We start from the raw sequence: 16,514 nt of genomic DNA on the forward strand, positions 1-16,514 counted from the left end.
TTAACAACATCGACACTGCATTCTAAAACATCATGTCAATCACACAACAGACTAGTAATTCGAAAAATCAGGGTATCAAAAATGACACAACAAAGTGCATTAGCTTTCAGAAGGGATGATTCGATTACATTGAATTTGCTACTCTCTCTGTGAGTGTGTTTTAGAAGTGGGCTTATCTAAAGACCCATCTAGAGTGTCTCCTTCCATTTTTACCTCTCCCAGTGTGTTTGCGGGGAATCAGATGGACCCTCACCCTCCATCATGAGTGCTGATAGGCACATCCTCATATCATATGATGCAGTAACACCAGCTTTTAGAGCTCCGTCTGTGAGCCTCCACACAGTCTTATCACACACAGACCAGGAAGCGACTCTCTGCTGGTCATTACCTGGCTTTTGTGTGTGCGCATATGTGTGTGCGTGTGTGCCCCAGTAATGATGTCATCCTCCAGAATGTAATTCACAGTTATCTTGGAGTGTGTGATTTCTATTTCTCTGCCTGAGGTAGCGAGAGACACCAAGACACCTCCGCTCGTATATTCTCTCTCCCTCTCTTTCTCTCTCTCTCTCACACACACACATACACACACACTTGTTTAGCCCCGGGACGAGGTATTGCTCTCTCAGGATGTGATTGTATTTCATATGAATTTCACACTTGTTGGGGGAAAAAACCTTAGCATATCCTGGACTGTTGTGAAAAGAGTTTGATTGACACGTCCATATTCTACGGTGCTTTTCTGGCCATTTGCTCAACCACCCGTCTGATTGTGGCAACTTTTTTTGGTTTATCTCGGTTTATCAGCGACAGTTCACTTGTTAGCAAAATAATTTTTTATTGCAAATTAGCAGCTGCGTCACTGGTTGTTGCCTACTTAAATTGTGCGTAAATTGGCAGGTTGGAAAAAGTACTTGAGTTACCCCGTCTTTTCTTCTTTTTTATTTAGTTGTTTAAATCTTGTATCATTACTTAAAATTTTATTTTAATAGGAATAATAAACTAGTCGAAATCATTTTCGATTAATTTAATGTAATTTGCCATGTGGAAGTAAGACTTGCTACCATTTAAGTATATTATACATTATCTTTTTGATATCTGCTATAGAATCGACATTTATTTTACAACTTTTGACAATTGAAATGGGACTATATATGAGTTATTCTTGCCTCTGATTTATATTTGTTGATGACTATGCTGTGGGTGTCACCAATCAAAATTAAAGTGCACCTTTTCACTTATAATGTCTCATTTCACACAATCTTAAATTAAAATAAGGGCATAGGCCAGCTGAGTGGAACCCTGGAAAATAAACCAAACTCTTACCAATATGAGGAGAGTTTACTAGCTGGTGACATGTTTCATTCAATTTGGTCCAATTAGAAACTTTGTCGTGTGAAAGCGAAACACACCAAGAACAAAAAGCAACGTTAAAACGATTTCAATCCACAAATACAGACAAGACAATTGATCTATATTAATAAAATCACCCTAAGTTACTATTTGTCAAAACTACATCATTGATAAAAAAAGATTAGTTGCTTGTTTTATTTTAAAATATAATTATGATGTGTAGATTATAGTGTGTACAAGTGGTGTAAATTATGCTCATATTCTGCAATTTTTAGACATTTAGTAATGAAAATCAATGTTTTTGCGACTCAACAGTATACCTGTTTTCCTCTCTCCACTAATTTTTGCATTCTTGTTAACAATCACATCTCAGATGTGCTCACCTGATTTTGAAGATTTGAGTGTTCCTGATGTGTTTACAGGCATGTAGGTCTAAATAGACACAACCTTTTTGTAAATGAGTCTGTTCCATGTCCAGTCAAGTAAAATTGGGTTCCAAAAATATCCAAGTTGTCGGTCTTACTTAGTTGCAATTTGTCAAAACTGCATCATTAAAGGAAAAAAGGAAAAATTTGCTTGTTTTATTTAACCATTCGTTCATTTTCCTGCAGCTTCAGCTCAATTATCAGGGGTCGCCACAGCGGAATGAACCGCCAACAATTCCAGCAAATTTATCAGGCAACGGATGCCCTTCCAGCCACAACCCAGTAGAGGGAAACACCCATACACTCTCACATTCACACACGCACTTATAAAGTATGGCTACTTTAGTTCATCCAATTCACTTATAGCGCATGAACCAGTGACCTTCTTGCTGGGAGGTGACAGTGCTAACCACTGAGCCACCATGCCACTGTATTTTACAATATAATTCCAAATAGTTTTAAATGGTATACTGACAGAAACATTAAAAAAAAAAAAAAAAAAATATATATATATATATATATATATATATATATATATATATATATATATATATATATATATATATATATATATATATATATATATATTCTGAGACCGAAACTAATGGTATGTGGACTATATTCATCCATTGCTGCCATTCAGTATCAGTCAAATTGTGCATAATCTTAGGTACAGATGTACAGCACATTTGTTTATACAGTATTACATATTACAATGAAGTTAAAAGGAACTGTTGCTGACAATATCATCAAAATTTTACTCATGTCAGTTAACCCAAGTTAAAACCCTGAATACACTCATGAGAGTTAGTTTTAGAGAGCGATTAGTTTTAGTTGGAAAGATTAGGGGGGAAAACACTTGTCTTCACCATTCAAATAACATTGTCACTATTAATGCTGACGCAAGGTAACTTTTGAAAATGGCGTTATTGAGGAGGCGTGGGTCGTGCTCAGCATCAGAGCACTGTTTACTTACTGTCATTCCTTTAAAAAGACAAACGTCGACTGATGCATTATGTATGAGCAGAGCGACGGCTGTGGGGTTGGTAATTTTCTGTCTTGCGAATTTGTTCTCCAGCCGAACAAAGGCCAGTAATTGAAAAATGCACACCTCTGCTTTGACGTCTGATTGGATAAAGAGGGATGTTGTTGAAATCTGTTCTGCATGTTTACTGCCGTGATAGCCAATTAGCACGGGGAAAATTTGTTTAGATTATAATCAGTGATACATGGATGCAATGTGACAGCGTTGCAGTCGGTAAAACCCAAACGGGTCATACTTCATCAGGGCCGCTCGTTGGGTTGTCGAGTCCCGTTTGAATTCTAAATAAGAGGGGGAGTAAGTGAAGATGAAAAGTGAACTCGTAAATAAAGAATTATTCAGCTTGTAATTGATTGCTCACTTGACCGTTGACTATGATATCAGTCCTGCAGAGCTTTCTTCTTTGTTCACTTAACATAATTCTTGTATTTTCTCTCTCTCTTTTTTTTCTTCCAAGCATTATTATAACACGGCACGTGATTATCGAACATTATAAAATGCTTTCATCATAAAATATTTGATCAAAGCCATAATCAAATTGCATGGATGACCGCTACCCGGTAAATTAAAATGGCGATTAAGTTTATCTCATAAACAATGTTGTCTCGCGAGTGGATCGTTTTCATCAGCACTCGTGTGGCGCATTTTTTCTCTTCTTTTATGTTCAGGAATCATATCTAAAAGCTATTGATTGCCATAAACAAAGAGCTGGAGTCAGATGGGTATGAATTTTTAATGGGGCAAGCCTCCTAGAGATATTCGAGATGTAGATTTCTGTAGTGTTTGCCACCCCCCTGTCTTTTGATTTACTATCTGAATGAGAGCACATGCTGTTTGGGTTATGCCACGCACCGCTTTACGTTTCCTCAGAAGCGCCACTGCAGTCAGAATACTGAAATATTGAAAATCTCTCTGTTGTGGTGCATGAAGACTGGGCCGTCTTGCTCATAAAGCTTAGAGGTGGATTTGGTGGTCCCAAGTGTACCTCGTACTTTCCACCATTGTTTGTACTGTAAGGTTGTAAGTTGCCCATAATTATGCATTTGAAGTCATGCAAGTTAAATTTATCCACTTCTTACTCCATTTTAGAGTTTGAGAAACTTGATTTGTGCATTGTCATTGGGGTTTTACTAAGACTGTGTTCACACTTCTTTAGATATCTTGCTTCTTTTGGTCTGCAAACAGTCCGAAACTATAAGTTTCCCAGTTGAAACAAAACTTTTAGTGGATAATTAGTCACTAACCCTGACGCTTTCTTTTACTCTGACATAAAAATTTTGCCTTTGGGATTTTTTTTTCTCTTAAACAATCGCAAACTTTTAATTCTGTCAAACACTCCCATTCAAATAAACTGCACTTTCTTGTGCCTTATGACACCAATATGAGCAATTTCCACTGTTTCATTCTGACTTGAAATTATTTGCACTGATTATGTTATGGGTTTGGCTGATTGAACAAATTATGGCTAGTCAGAATTCGCCCAGTCATATTATTTTCACTGCTTGAGTTCTGCACGTACAGCTGAAATGGTTGCGGTAAAGCTGAGTCTTTGAAAGTCATCTAAACAGATGCTGGAGGTCGTAGTCTTCTTCTTTCACAGACACTTTTGAAAGACTTGTTATGCGGAAGGGAATTTTTTTTTGTGGCTGTGAAGGGCCTATGAGTGTCTGCTCCAGATTGTGTGCGTGTGTGTTTGTGTGTGGTCAGGCTGCCTGGGAGTTCTGATATACCGCTATGGACCAGTGCCAGCAGCGAACAGCCAGGCAACCCTCAACAGCAGGCCAAAACTCTCCAGTACAGCGGCACAATGCCCAGTCTTCACCCCAGACGTTCCACTTCTGATTAGGCTTTCCAAGAGCAGGGCACTACTCATCTCTTTTTCTATCTCTCTCCTTCTCTTTCCAACCACTACGACCCAACAAAAGGGCCAGCACACTCAAGACTTAACACTCTTGAACCTAATTTGAATCTGTTTGTTTATTTAGACTATTTAGGAGGCCATGGAATATCCCTTTTGGCTGACATGTCATTTGAATCTGAACAATGAAATGGGATGGTGTGGTGTAGTGGTTAAGGCTCCAGGGTTGGTCATTGAAAGGTGGCTAATTCAATTCCTCCTTTCCCACCCAGATGAACCGTCCCTCTAATTAGTTCCAGTGTAATAAAATGAGTGCATTTCTGTAGCTCAGCTAAGCATGGAGCTACTTATTCTTCTGTTTGAAAGTGTTTCGCTTACAGATTAGGTTTACCCACCAGTGCATCTCAATGAACATATGTAATGACAAGTATTGATCCAAGTTACTGAGCTCACAGTTCTCCTAGGCATTGGTTCCTTAGAAGGAAAAACTAAATAGTTGGAGCCAGAATCTAGCTGTTTATGTAACGTAAGTGTTGAGGAAACTACTTGTTTTGTAGGTCTGCTTGCATCAGTCCAAACAGGATTAATATTGTAGTTTCCAACATTGGAGGTGGGTGCACTAACAGAGACGACGATAGCACCTCTTGTGGCCAGGCGAGTGAGGTTAAATTCAACAGTTCTTACTAGATGAATTATTTTACAAGCGCTCCCACCCAGGTCATGGCACCAACACAGTCTCCCCAGTTGTAGTTATTCCAATCCAAGCAGGATTCAAACTGGAGAATTAGCATGGGGGATTAGTATTAACTCGAATTAACTTGCATAGATGCTGGGTACTGCAGTCTCTAGTGCTTATCTTGAAGCTTGTCAAGAGTGCTTTACTTGCACAACTCTGACTGGTTGGCTTCTTTTACAGTCACTCTCATAAACCTCACTCCCACCTGGGTCATGGCACCAACACAATCTCTCCAGTTGTAGTTGTTCCAGTCCAAGCAGGATTCAAACTGGATAATTAGCATGTGGGATTTAGTGCTAAATAGTATTAACCAACATGGATGCTAAGTACTGCAGCCCCCTAGTGCACATCTTGAGGCTAGCGAAGTGCAACTTACTTGCACAGGTCTGACTGGTTATCTTCTGTTACACTCACTTTCCTAAACCTCTGTTCAATCTGGGTCACGGCACCAATGGGATGAGGCCACTAACAAAAAGCATCAGTAAATATTCAGGCCAGGGGATTAAGGTTTACTCCCACAGCTCACATAGACCTCTGTTTTTAAAATGCACTGACAGTATTGAGTATGATTTGTTCATTCAAACATTTATTTGACCTTGTGATTTTCAATCAAATGATTACAACTCTATTTACCAGCGAAACTAATCTATTCTGGTATATCCATAGAGAATTTTTCATCCATGTAAACAAGCTTGCATTCCGATCTGCCTTCTTATAATCAAAGAGTCTGATGGATCGAATCAAGGTCTGCCCTACATGTTACTATTTTAAAGTAGTTAAATCAGAAGTTAGAGATAATATGATTGTGAAAATTACACATCGTATTTGTGTATGTTTTACAGAAGATTCACGAGACAGTCAGGAATGGTATGATAATGCATAGGAACTGAGTTGGGGATTGGATCATATCAGCGCTGGGTTAGCCTGCCACTCTCTGCAGGGTGTGGATTTATGGGTGAGCAGGGAAGCTGCAGGCCTTGATTAAATCTCTGACCTTCACCACTCACACAGGCAATCAAGGCGAGGATAAATTCATCATTGCATTGATCCATCAATTGAATTGCATTTCCGACACTAGCGATGGCTTGACCTCGGCGGCCTGCAGGATTGTCTAATTTGCTCACAGTGCAGATTGCTAACGCTCTCGTCTTAACTGCACTGTGAATTTACGTCTCTACCCCCTGAGACACGCCATCATGAACCACCTCCCTTCCAACAACAACCCCTTGACGAATGCCAAGCAGCAAAGCAATCAAATAAATATGCCCTTTCCAATTCATTAACATTCACACGGGCACCCAAATTTACATACATTAGAATTTGCAGAAGCTCTGTGAAGTCTTTTTTTTATTGGTGCCTTGAGCTAAAGTAAGGCTAACGTCATGCTAAAGTCATACTCCGCACCTTCTTTTACTCTCCTACGCGCTCCTTCTCTCAGGCCTGTGTTTATGTGAACACTATGCATTTGTAATTGGGTAAAAGGCTGAATTCATCCTCACGTATTTCGCACGACTCCTCTGAGAGACAGGGAAATTGGGTCATCCATTGGGGCTTTGAGGCAAACAAATGAACGTAAGAGGCAGACGTGAAAAAGATGGAAAAGAGAAGGAGAGATAGGAAGAAAAGAAGCAATGAGATGGCTGTTTTTGCTCTTAGAAAGGGCCACATTATAAGGAGACAGTCAGGTTGGCTTTCTCTGGCTTGTAAACATAATCATGTGCACTCCGAGGCAGAGAAATGTTGGAGTTTGAATCCAGGTCTCAAGGATGTGTTTTGGTTTTGTGAAGTCCTTTAGGGACGCTCTGCTACAAGAAACTATTTGTAATTCCTGCACTCTGGCTCGTTTTTCTCCACTGGTTATTTAAGTCCGTGTTGACTGACCCATTTTTACAGAACATGGGATGTTGTAACAGCTCGGAGAAGGAAAAGGGAATGTGTATTTACAGCAGAAGTGTGTACTTTTATGCCTTTAGCAAGCCAATTTGCAAATTGAGTGCATGTTCTTAAACAGGTTTCCAACATGTTGTTATAACAAACAGTCCCATCCCAAACTCATCCAATTAAGGCTGATTTATACTTCTGTGTTGAGTGATTGGCATGACCCAAGGTGCCTGCCTTGCACGTAGCCGTCGTTTATACTTCTGTGTGCAGTTTGTGTTGCTCTGCAATAACACTTCCGAAATGCTAGCTAGCAGTAGGGCTATTTATGTTCCTCTGTGTTGAGTTTCTTCGTTGGTGTTTTGTATTTTTTTCAATGCCACCTTAATGTACAAGAAGCTAAAACTCGCTCATTCAGAAGCTGGATCTAGCGGACATCCTACAGCTTTAATCAAAAGGTAAACAAAAAACAAAAACTATTTCACGGGACTCAACATTTGTAAACACTCGCTCCATCTGGCTCGCGGGTCTCAGCCCTGCTTGCAAAATGTATCGATGCAACGTTTTGTTAAATTTTTGGAGAGATGCCTGTTAGTGTCGGCGTGAGCCGCGACGAGGGGTCTGCGACCGTGCGAAGGCTTCGCCGGAGCATACGTGTGCTTGACGCAGAACTAGAAATCAGCCTTTAGTGTGTGCTGATTGCTGTATTGCATGATTTCTGTATTGAACAAAGCCAACAGTTTATTGGAAGCTGTCTTTGTTTTTCTGATATATCGAATTTTAAAATTAGTCTGCCATAAGATGCGTTTGACTTATTGGTTTCTCCTGTTTTTGTTTGAGTTTGTTTTGTTTCTTTTTTTTTGTGGGTGTTTTTTATTTATCATTTTAATAGTGTCTTGTTCATTATTGGTTATGTTTTTTTTTCTTCTTTTTTGTACTTTCTGTTTTGCTTTTGGTTGTTCTGCAGTTTCTTTATCTTTATTGTTTTTTTTTTGTTATTTTGTTTTGCTTTTGGTTGCTTTGCATTTGGTTGTTTAATTTTTTATATTATGCTGTGCTTTGTTTAGTTACTTTTTTATTTTCAGTTTGCTTATAGTTGCTTTTTGGTAACATGAATAACTATACACTATGAACCATCTATTAAGAATTAACAATTAGTTAATTCATTATCTGTTAAGTATTAACTCCACATTAAAATATGTTAGCAATTTATAACTACAGCTACAAATGCTGTATTCTTGACTTAAAAGCACATTTATGATGTCCTTAATAATTGTGTTTTCATATTTTGTTACTGATTTATTTTTTCAACACTAAATTAAATATTGCATTATTTACAAAGTAGTTATTCAAGATTAATTTGAATGTTAATAAATGCATTATTTAGTCAACTTCATCCAGTTTTGTGACCTATATAAGCTCGGTAATATTCTAAACAGGACAAAAAAGAAAATAAATGACTTTATCAATTCATGTTTATTTGAAGATACACAAATGAAACTATCAAATGAAAAATAAATCTTATTGTAAAAAAATCTTATGTAAAATAAAATTACTGTACAGTTTAAACTTTGCTAAATAACTTTCAAATGTTGTACCATAATATATTGTTAAATTATTATATTGTAGTTGTTTTATCAAGTTTTATGTTATATTTTGACACTTGTTTTTTGGCAATGTTTAAACTTTACAGTAATTTTATTTTTTGCTAACATTTGTTGTTTATTTGATACTAAGCCTAAACTAGGGATTTATAAAGCGTAAATAGTCCTCATTTTAGATTAGGTCACAAAACTGCATGAAGTTATAAAGCATTTATTAACATAAATAATCAAATATATAAATGTAGATTTCAATAGTTTATTAATCATTTACTAACACATTCTGAATGATTCTAGAAACCACCAACTACTCTTAAATACAAACGATTGGTAAATAATTCAATGCTGCATTTAGTAATGAACAACTAATAAGTAAAAAAATATAAAAATAAAATTATTAAGGACATTATAAATGTGCTTATGAGTCAAGAATAGAATTGGGTTGGTTAAATTGTCCATAGTGTATGAGTGGGTTGCAGCTGGAAGGTCATCCGTTGCGTAAAATATATGCTTAATAAGTTGGAAGTTCAATCCACTGGGGCTAATCTGAAAAGAAAATGAATGAAGTCAAAAATACAGCATTTGTAGCAGTACGCTTACTAACGTCTATTATTGTAGTTAATACTTAACAGAAAATAAACTAAATATTTGCTAATGCTTGATATATTTGCATGAGATGATTCATAGTGTGTAAGCATAATGTGTTACCTTTATTTATTTATTTATTTTTTTGTTTGTTTGTTTGTTTTGACTTTTCTTTTCTTTTCTTTTTCTTTTTATATTTTAGGACTGCTCTGTGAAGTTTTTTTTAACGTTTAGTCTCCTGTTTCTGTTTTGCAGCCTGCAGGCCAGGCACCTACAAAGCCTCTTCCATGGACGCCTACTGCTCCAAATGTCCTCCACACAGTTTCTCTCACCAGGAAAAGGCTTCTGAATGTTCCTGTGAGAAGGGATTTTACAGAGCTGACATGGACCCGCGGTCAATGGCCTGCACCCGTGAGTGATCCAATACTACAGCTATAAATCTATGTTAGATGGATAGTGCATACATGTTGATGGTCAGAGAAAGGTCCATGAATGCATGAACTGATGAAAGGAAGGATGAATAGATAGGTGCATGTAATTATAAATGCATGGATGTGCAGTTTGGATGGGTGAACTGATGGAAGAGGGATGAATGAATAGATTGATGCATGGATGGATAAAATCATGGTTAAGTTAGCTGACTAGGTAGTAATTATGCATGGATGGATGCATGAATGGATGACAGATTGTTTATAAGACAAGTCTGCAGGCTTTTTTTTCCCTTATTTATATATATAGTCTGAGCTCAGTGCATTTTTATCTCCATCACTGTCTCATCATCATACATCATGTAAGATTGGACATTTAGCACTGGGTTTACAAGTCTGAGGTCACCTCATATAGACCAGGAGAGTGAGTCATTGCTTATGTTTGTGTGTGTCTGTGTGTGTGCTGTGGATTTAAGGGTGGAAAGATGAAAGGATAAAATGAAAAGCAGGGAAGAGGGAAAAAATGCATACGACAGATCCTCATTAAAGGACTCATTCATCTGATAAGGCAAATCATGCGTGCAGCTAAACATATGGATGCACTTAATGACCTTCAGTTGTAGTACATCCCATATACCTAACTCATTTCTCACCCCAAACACACACACTGAATGCTTAAGCTTTAACGAAACAATTAATTAGGGCAACAGCAGTGAAATGACACTGTTTATACAGTACTGTATGTGAAAATCATGTGTCAGAATTGGAAAAAAGAATGTGCTAATGTAATTACTGAGAACCCAGCTGTGAATCACACACATGGATGACATAGAGTTTAGCTTATTTGCATGACTTTAAGGGATAGTTCACAAAAAAAGTATCCCATTAACACACCTTCCACTTATTCCAAACCTGATATGTTGAAGAATATTGGAAATTTTGGTAGCCATTGACTTCCATACAATGTCAAAATGTGTTTAATCAGGTTCAACCAGTGGTATAAACATCATAATCTTTATCTTTAAAAAGCAGATATATATAGTAATAGATATAGATAATACATAATAGATATGCTATAATAAATATTCTAGTTTATTCTAGCACAGAAAGTTATACTGAACATGGTCAGACTTTTTAAAACTCTTTCATTTTTCAACGGTCAAACTAAAGTTAATAAATAAATAAAATATAAAAATATAATAAATTTATAAAATAAATATAATAATAAATATAATATAAAAAAATAATATACTAGAATCTCTGGAGTTTAAACTGATAAGACTTATGAACATTAGGCCTGTCACGATAGTCAATATATTGCAATATATAAAAATGAGCACGGTTAATATATTGTCTATTTTATATAAAGTTATTTAAGATGATGAGGATAGGCTACATAATGTGACAAGCTAAGTGTTTTGTCAAATGCACTGCATTCCACTTTCTGTGGAAGGCAGGGATTATGCAGCATCTCCATGCATGCTACGTGCACACACACACACACACAAGTACAAGAGAGAGTGAGCAGATAGTGGAGGGTAAAGAAGGCAAGACGCGAACCCACTGATTCGTGTTTAGGAACTACAGTTCGTTAGGACAAACAAGTCGCGATGGACTTGGTTTTAATGTCACTGTCTTAAGCTCTGGTGTGGGAACATTTTGGCTTCAAGCGATTGAAAAAGGAGAGTCCATTAGTGTGAATGAGCCGATATGTCGAATTTGTTTCAGAACAGTAGCAATGAAAAAAGGCAACACAATTACACAACTAACCTTAAATTACGCCTAAAACATAACCACCCTACCTATTTTTTCAACAAGGGGACAACAACCGCAGTTGGTACTGGGTAGGGGTCTTCGAGACAGTTAACTGTAATGGGTGTATTTACCAGCCAGTGCAAAAATAAACATGACAACGGGAAATGGCACACACTCACATACAGGTACCATTCTATAGCTAAAGAGATGTAGCTGGTAAAGATGATCAAAAAAATAGAATTTAAAAAAATATAAATATAATATAAATAAAAGGATGCAAACCTTTAACAAACATTCCTGTCTTATAATGCCTGATATGGTTTAAAAGTCTACTTTTTACTTTTTTGTTTACATCTACTATTTATTATTATTTATTTATTTTAAGATATTTTTTCATGATTCAATTTTAAACATCTAAATATTCTTAAAAATAAAATATTTTTAAAGCAGTGTACCTGAATTATTACACTATTATGATTAAAAATGCATTATTTTTTTTATTAGTGATATAAGTTATAAAGTGGCAATAATATGTTTTATCACAATTAAGTTGGGTGTAATATATTGCTCAGCAAAAAAAAAAAAAAAATAATAAATGATATTGTGACAGCCCTAATGAACATTTAGTTTATTTTTCCAGAGTATCTAAGGTACAAGCTGTTAATGATTCACCTAACTTGGTGTAGCATCTCACTTGCATTTAAAGAGACATACACTCAAAAAGTGTTATCCAAAACAGGAATTTATTGAATTATATAATAAAATGGGAGGTATTTTCAGCTGAAACTTCACAGACACTTACTGGGAACAGCCGAGAATTGAATGACATCAAAAGGGCACAGCAGGACTCATTTTAAAAGAACACACTCTCTTTTATGTCAGTGGCTTTGATGATTTTTTTAGTTTGTGCAGCATATAGAGATCTTCATCCACAGGTTACTGCAAACACACCCTGATCTATCCCAGGGGAACTTCCCTTTCCACCGGCTTGTAGATCTGGTGAAATGTCATCACCGCAGACATCTAAACTTCTTCACCCTGATCCCTCATTTCCTCTGCTCCATTTACTCCCTCTGTACTTAAACTCTCACACAGACTCTTCAAGACCTTTGTGCTAGAGATGTACAGTTGGACTGGGAAAGTTTTTTTTGTTTTGTTTTTTTCCCTCATTGTTATCCTTACTGTAGGCTCAAAAGTTTTTTTTTTTAGAAATGTACATGTTTCAAAAAGTAAAAAATAAATAAACAAACAAAAACATAATGAGTAAATATCTGTGAAATTCTCTGAAGCTAGAGTAAACATCTATACCTATATATGGATAATGATTTGAAAACCAATAGAGACATGACTCAGCACTTGTGACAGTCAGAGCAACTCATGAGATCAACTAGGTATGGTTTGATACAGTGCAGTGCAGCCTGAATTTATTTCTGTTTTCACCATCAGAAATACCAAAATAGTGAAGCGTACCATGCCATAACACTTTCTTACTAACTAGACTTGCTTTTGAAAGCTATTGGTTTAGCATTCACTTGCACACACAACAAGCCATGGGAACGATAACAATGAAATCATTTTTATATGCACTGCTGGAGTATAATGTTGTAATAATAAAATGGACCATGCTGAAACAAAGCTTGTCTCTTTTTGTGACAAACGATGCCATGAAGCAAGGTGTCCTCTATGCTGTATGTCCTCTATTGTTGTTTACAAGGCCTTTTAAATGTCATGGCTAAACATGTGAAGGGTGCAAGAGGTGCCACTTCCTCTCTATTTGCATATTGTTACGTATTCTAACTTTGCATGGCGCCACCCAGCAAGCCAGACCTGTAACAATAAACAATATTAAATAAAAATAATTAGGACACCACTAAATTAGCGAGGAGCCCAGAGTTTCATCTCCCATTTAAAAGGAAAAAACAACAACAAAGACGATTGACCAAAGAAATAACGTAAAGTCAAATTTATTTGACATTTAACTTCAAATCAGACAATAAAAAGCTTGCAGAGGTATATGTCAATATATATATATATATATATATATATATATATATATATATATATATATATATATATATTTATATTTATATATTTATATATATATATATATATATATATATATATATATATATATATATATATATATATATATATATATATAAAACTTAACAACTAAGTTTTGAACTCTCTCACCTGCACATGAAATATAAAAAAATGAATAAATAACAATCACTTATCTTCCCGCTAAACGCAAAACATGAGAAAACATAATAAAACAAAAAGGCACCCTCCTCAGCACAAATCGATAGATCTCAATAAGTATAGATCTCAATAAGTCAACACTCAGCATTCACTTTTTAACAATTTAGCCAAGTAAAAACAACACAGTTTTACTTCACAAAATAAACAACACAAGCCGGAGACTCTCCGAACGACTTTCCAGTCCAGTTTAAATTGTCTTCACAAACAAGCTGGTAAACCTTCAGGTGTTGGCACCTGATTCACCGCACCTGTGTGGTGATAATGGAACCTGTTGGAGAGACAGAGGCGGAGAAAAGAGAACCACAACAGAGGCATATACAACAACAAGAAAAAAACTCACTACTTAGAATAAGGTATTATATATATATATATATATATATATATATATATATATATATATATATATATATATATATATATATATATATATATATATATATATATATATATATATATATATATATATATATATATATATATATATATATATATATTATAGTTTAATAAATTAAGAAAATACATAACACATGCGCTTGCCTGCATCTACATTTTAAATAAATAACTTGATTTTGTAAAAGATGCAATGTCTTTCTTCTTCGAGCAAGAATGGTCAATTGTAACTCTCTTTTGTTGGCAGAGGAAATGCAATGTTGATCAGGGTGACCTATACCGAATTGTACTTAAAGTATTGTACTGAATCATTGTGCTCAGTGGAAATGAGGCATTCGATACCAGATTTGCTAGCAGGACTAACTTAGGAAATGCTGCTATTCCTGCTGTTCTATGAGGGTCAACTGCTGGCAGAGTGTGAATTAGCATTTTTATTCAGTCTACTGTTTTTGTTTTGTTCAGGTATGTTTTATGTAGAATAATTTCATAAAGCTAAAGTTAGATGTTGTGTTTTAATTTTAAATGTTGAAATTTTACAATATAGCTAAAATCGCTGCCTGCCCCAAGCTGATGTATGTGGCATCTTTAAGTGTGTATAATATGTATATATGTATATATAAATCCAGCTTTGGTATCAGAATTGGTCAATTTGCTTGCAAAATTCAGCAATTGGAACAGGCCATGACTAGTGAAAATCAACCTTCATTCTCTAGAAATGTTCAGGTGTGATTACTGAAGCTTTGACTTTCCGTGTGAAGTAAGTGCATTGGCAGATCTTCTCATCTCATCCCCTTGCGTTGGCTGTATTTTCATCTTAAGAACAACTATTTAAGTGTGCAGACACCCCGCTGAACAAAGTAGTGTTAAAAAAATCCCTTTTCTGCAGTCATGCATATTTGCAGGCTTGGCTGCGTATTAAATAAGATACCCAGTGGTAGAATTATCCAGCACCTTACAACCCTGCTCAGACCATCCTGTCATTATCATGCCCTCCTTTAGGTGTTACCCACAATGCACTGCAGCAAGGCAAGAAACATTGAGTGTTAAAACTCCAGCTAAAGCGCACAGGAGAGGTTGTGTTGCTCGCTGTCTCAGTTGGTGAGCTTGCATTAGTGAGAGTGCTGCGCAGTATGGGTTTGCCTATTTCTGGTTGGAATAAATGGAAAAAAAATGCAGGATGGGGTTGGTTGAAGTTAGCTGAAGTTGCAAACACACTGAATAGTGCTCACTGGATATTACAAAAATGAATGCGCAGTGCTTGGAATAATATGTTTATTCACCCTGAGGTTATAATCCCTAAAAATAAACGATTGTATATAGAATAATCAAACATAAAGGTGTGTACAAATAAGATTGTATTGTTAGTTTATGTGAAGAGATTAAACGATGATAGCATTGATAGATGCAGAGATGTACCCCCTCCCCCTAACATCTGTAAAGTGCTTTGAGTACCCAGATAACAAAAAGTAGCACCACTTTTCTCAATGTCTCTGTGTTTTCCCACCTGCTTTGTTCCCAGGGCCTCCGTCAGCACCGGAGAACCCCATCTCCACCCTGAACGACACCTCAGTGACTTTAGAATGGAGTCCTCCTCGAGACAGCGGCGGACGAGGAGATGTGACCTACAGCATACACTGCAGAAAGTGTGCTGGCGACGGAAGGATATGCAGCCCCTGCAGCAACAATGTCCACTTTGTCCCAAGACAGTTTGGCTTGTCGATCCCAAAAGTGCTGATCACAGACCTGCTCTCCAACACCAACTACACCTTCAGCGTTGAAGCGGTGAATGGGGTGTCAGATCTGAGCCCAACCCCTAAACAACTAGTCACAGTCAACATTACCACCAGTCAGACAGGTAGGCTGCATCTCTTTTTTTTTTCTTGGTCATATTTAAAATTTTGGTTTGTTTAAAATATTGATTGGATTTTTTTGGTCGGTGACACGGTGGCTCAGTGGTTAGCAATATCATCTCACAGCAAGAAGGTTAGTTAGAGTCCCGGCTGGGTCAGTTGGCATGTCTTTGTGGAGTTTGCATGTTCTCCCCGTATTCGAATGGATTTTATCCAGGTGCTCTAGTTTCCCCCACAGTCCAAAGACAAGTAGATTGAATAAACTAAATTGGCCATAGTGTATGTGTGTAAATGAGTGTGTATGGATGTTTCCCAGTACTGTGTTGCAGCTGGAAGGGCATCCGCTGTGTAAAG

General features: G+C 36.5%; 1 protein-coding gene across 8 annotated transcripts in view; it reads left to right on the forward strand.

Moving 5' to 3' along the window:
- Positions 1-16,514, forward strand: part of epha4b (eph receptor A4b) — a 248,000-nt gene that overhangs the window by 132,524 nt on the left and 98,962 nt on the right. For all 8 annotated transcript variants that reach the window (XM_073920825.1, XM_073920799.1, XM_073920805.1 and 5 more), the window contains 2 exon segments: positions 9,731-9,886; positions 15,830-16,165. In XM_073920825.1, the coding sequence (XP_073776926.1) occupies positions 9,731-9,886; positions 15,830-16,165 (492 nt within the window).

The sequence above is a fragment of the Danio rerio genome, chromosome 2, assembly GCF_049306965.1.
Source record: "Danio rerio strain Tuebingen ecotype United States chromosome 2, GRCz12tu, whole genome shotgun sequence".
In the NCBI taxonomy this organism is placed as follows: domain Eukaryota; kingdom Metazoa; phylum Chordata; class Actinopteri; order Cypriniformes; family Danionidae; genus Danio; species Danio rerio.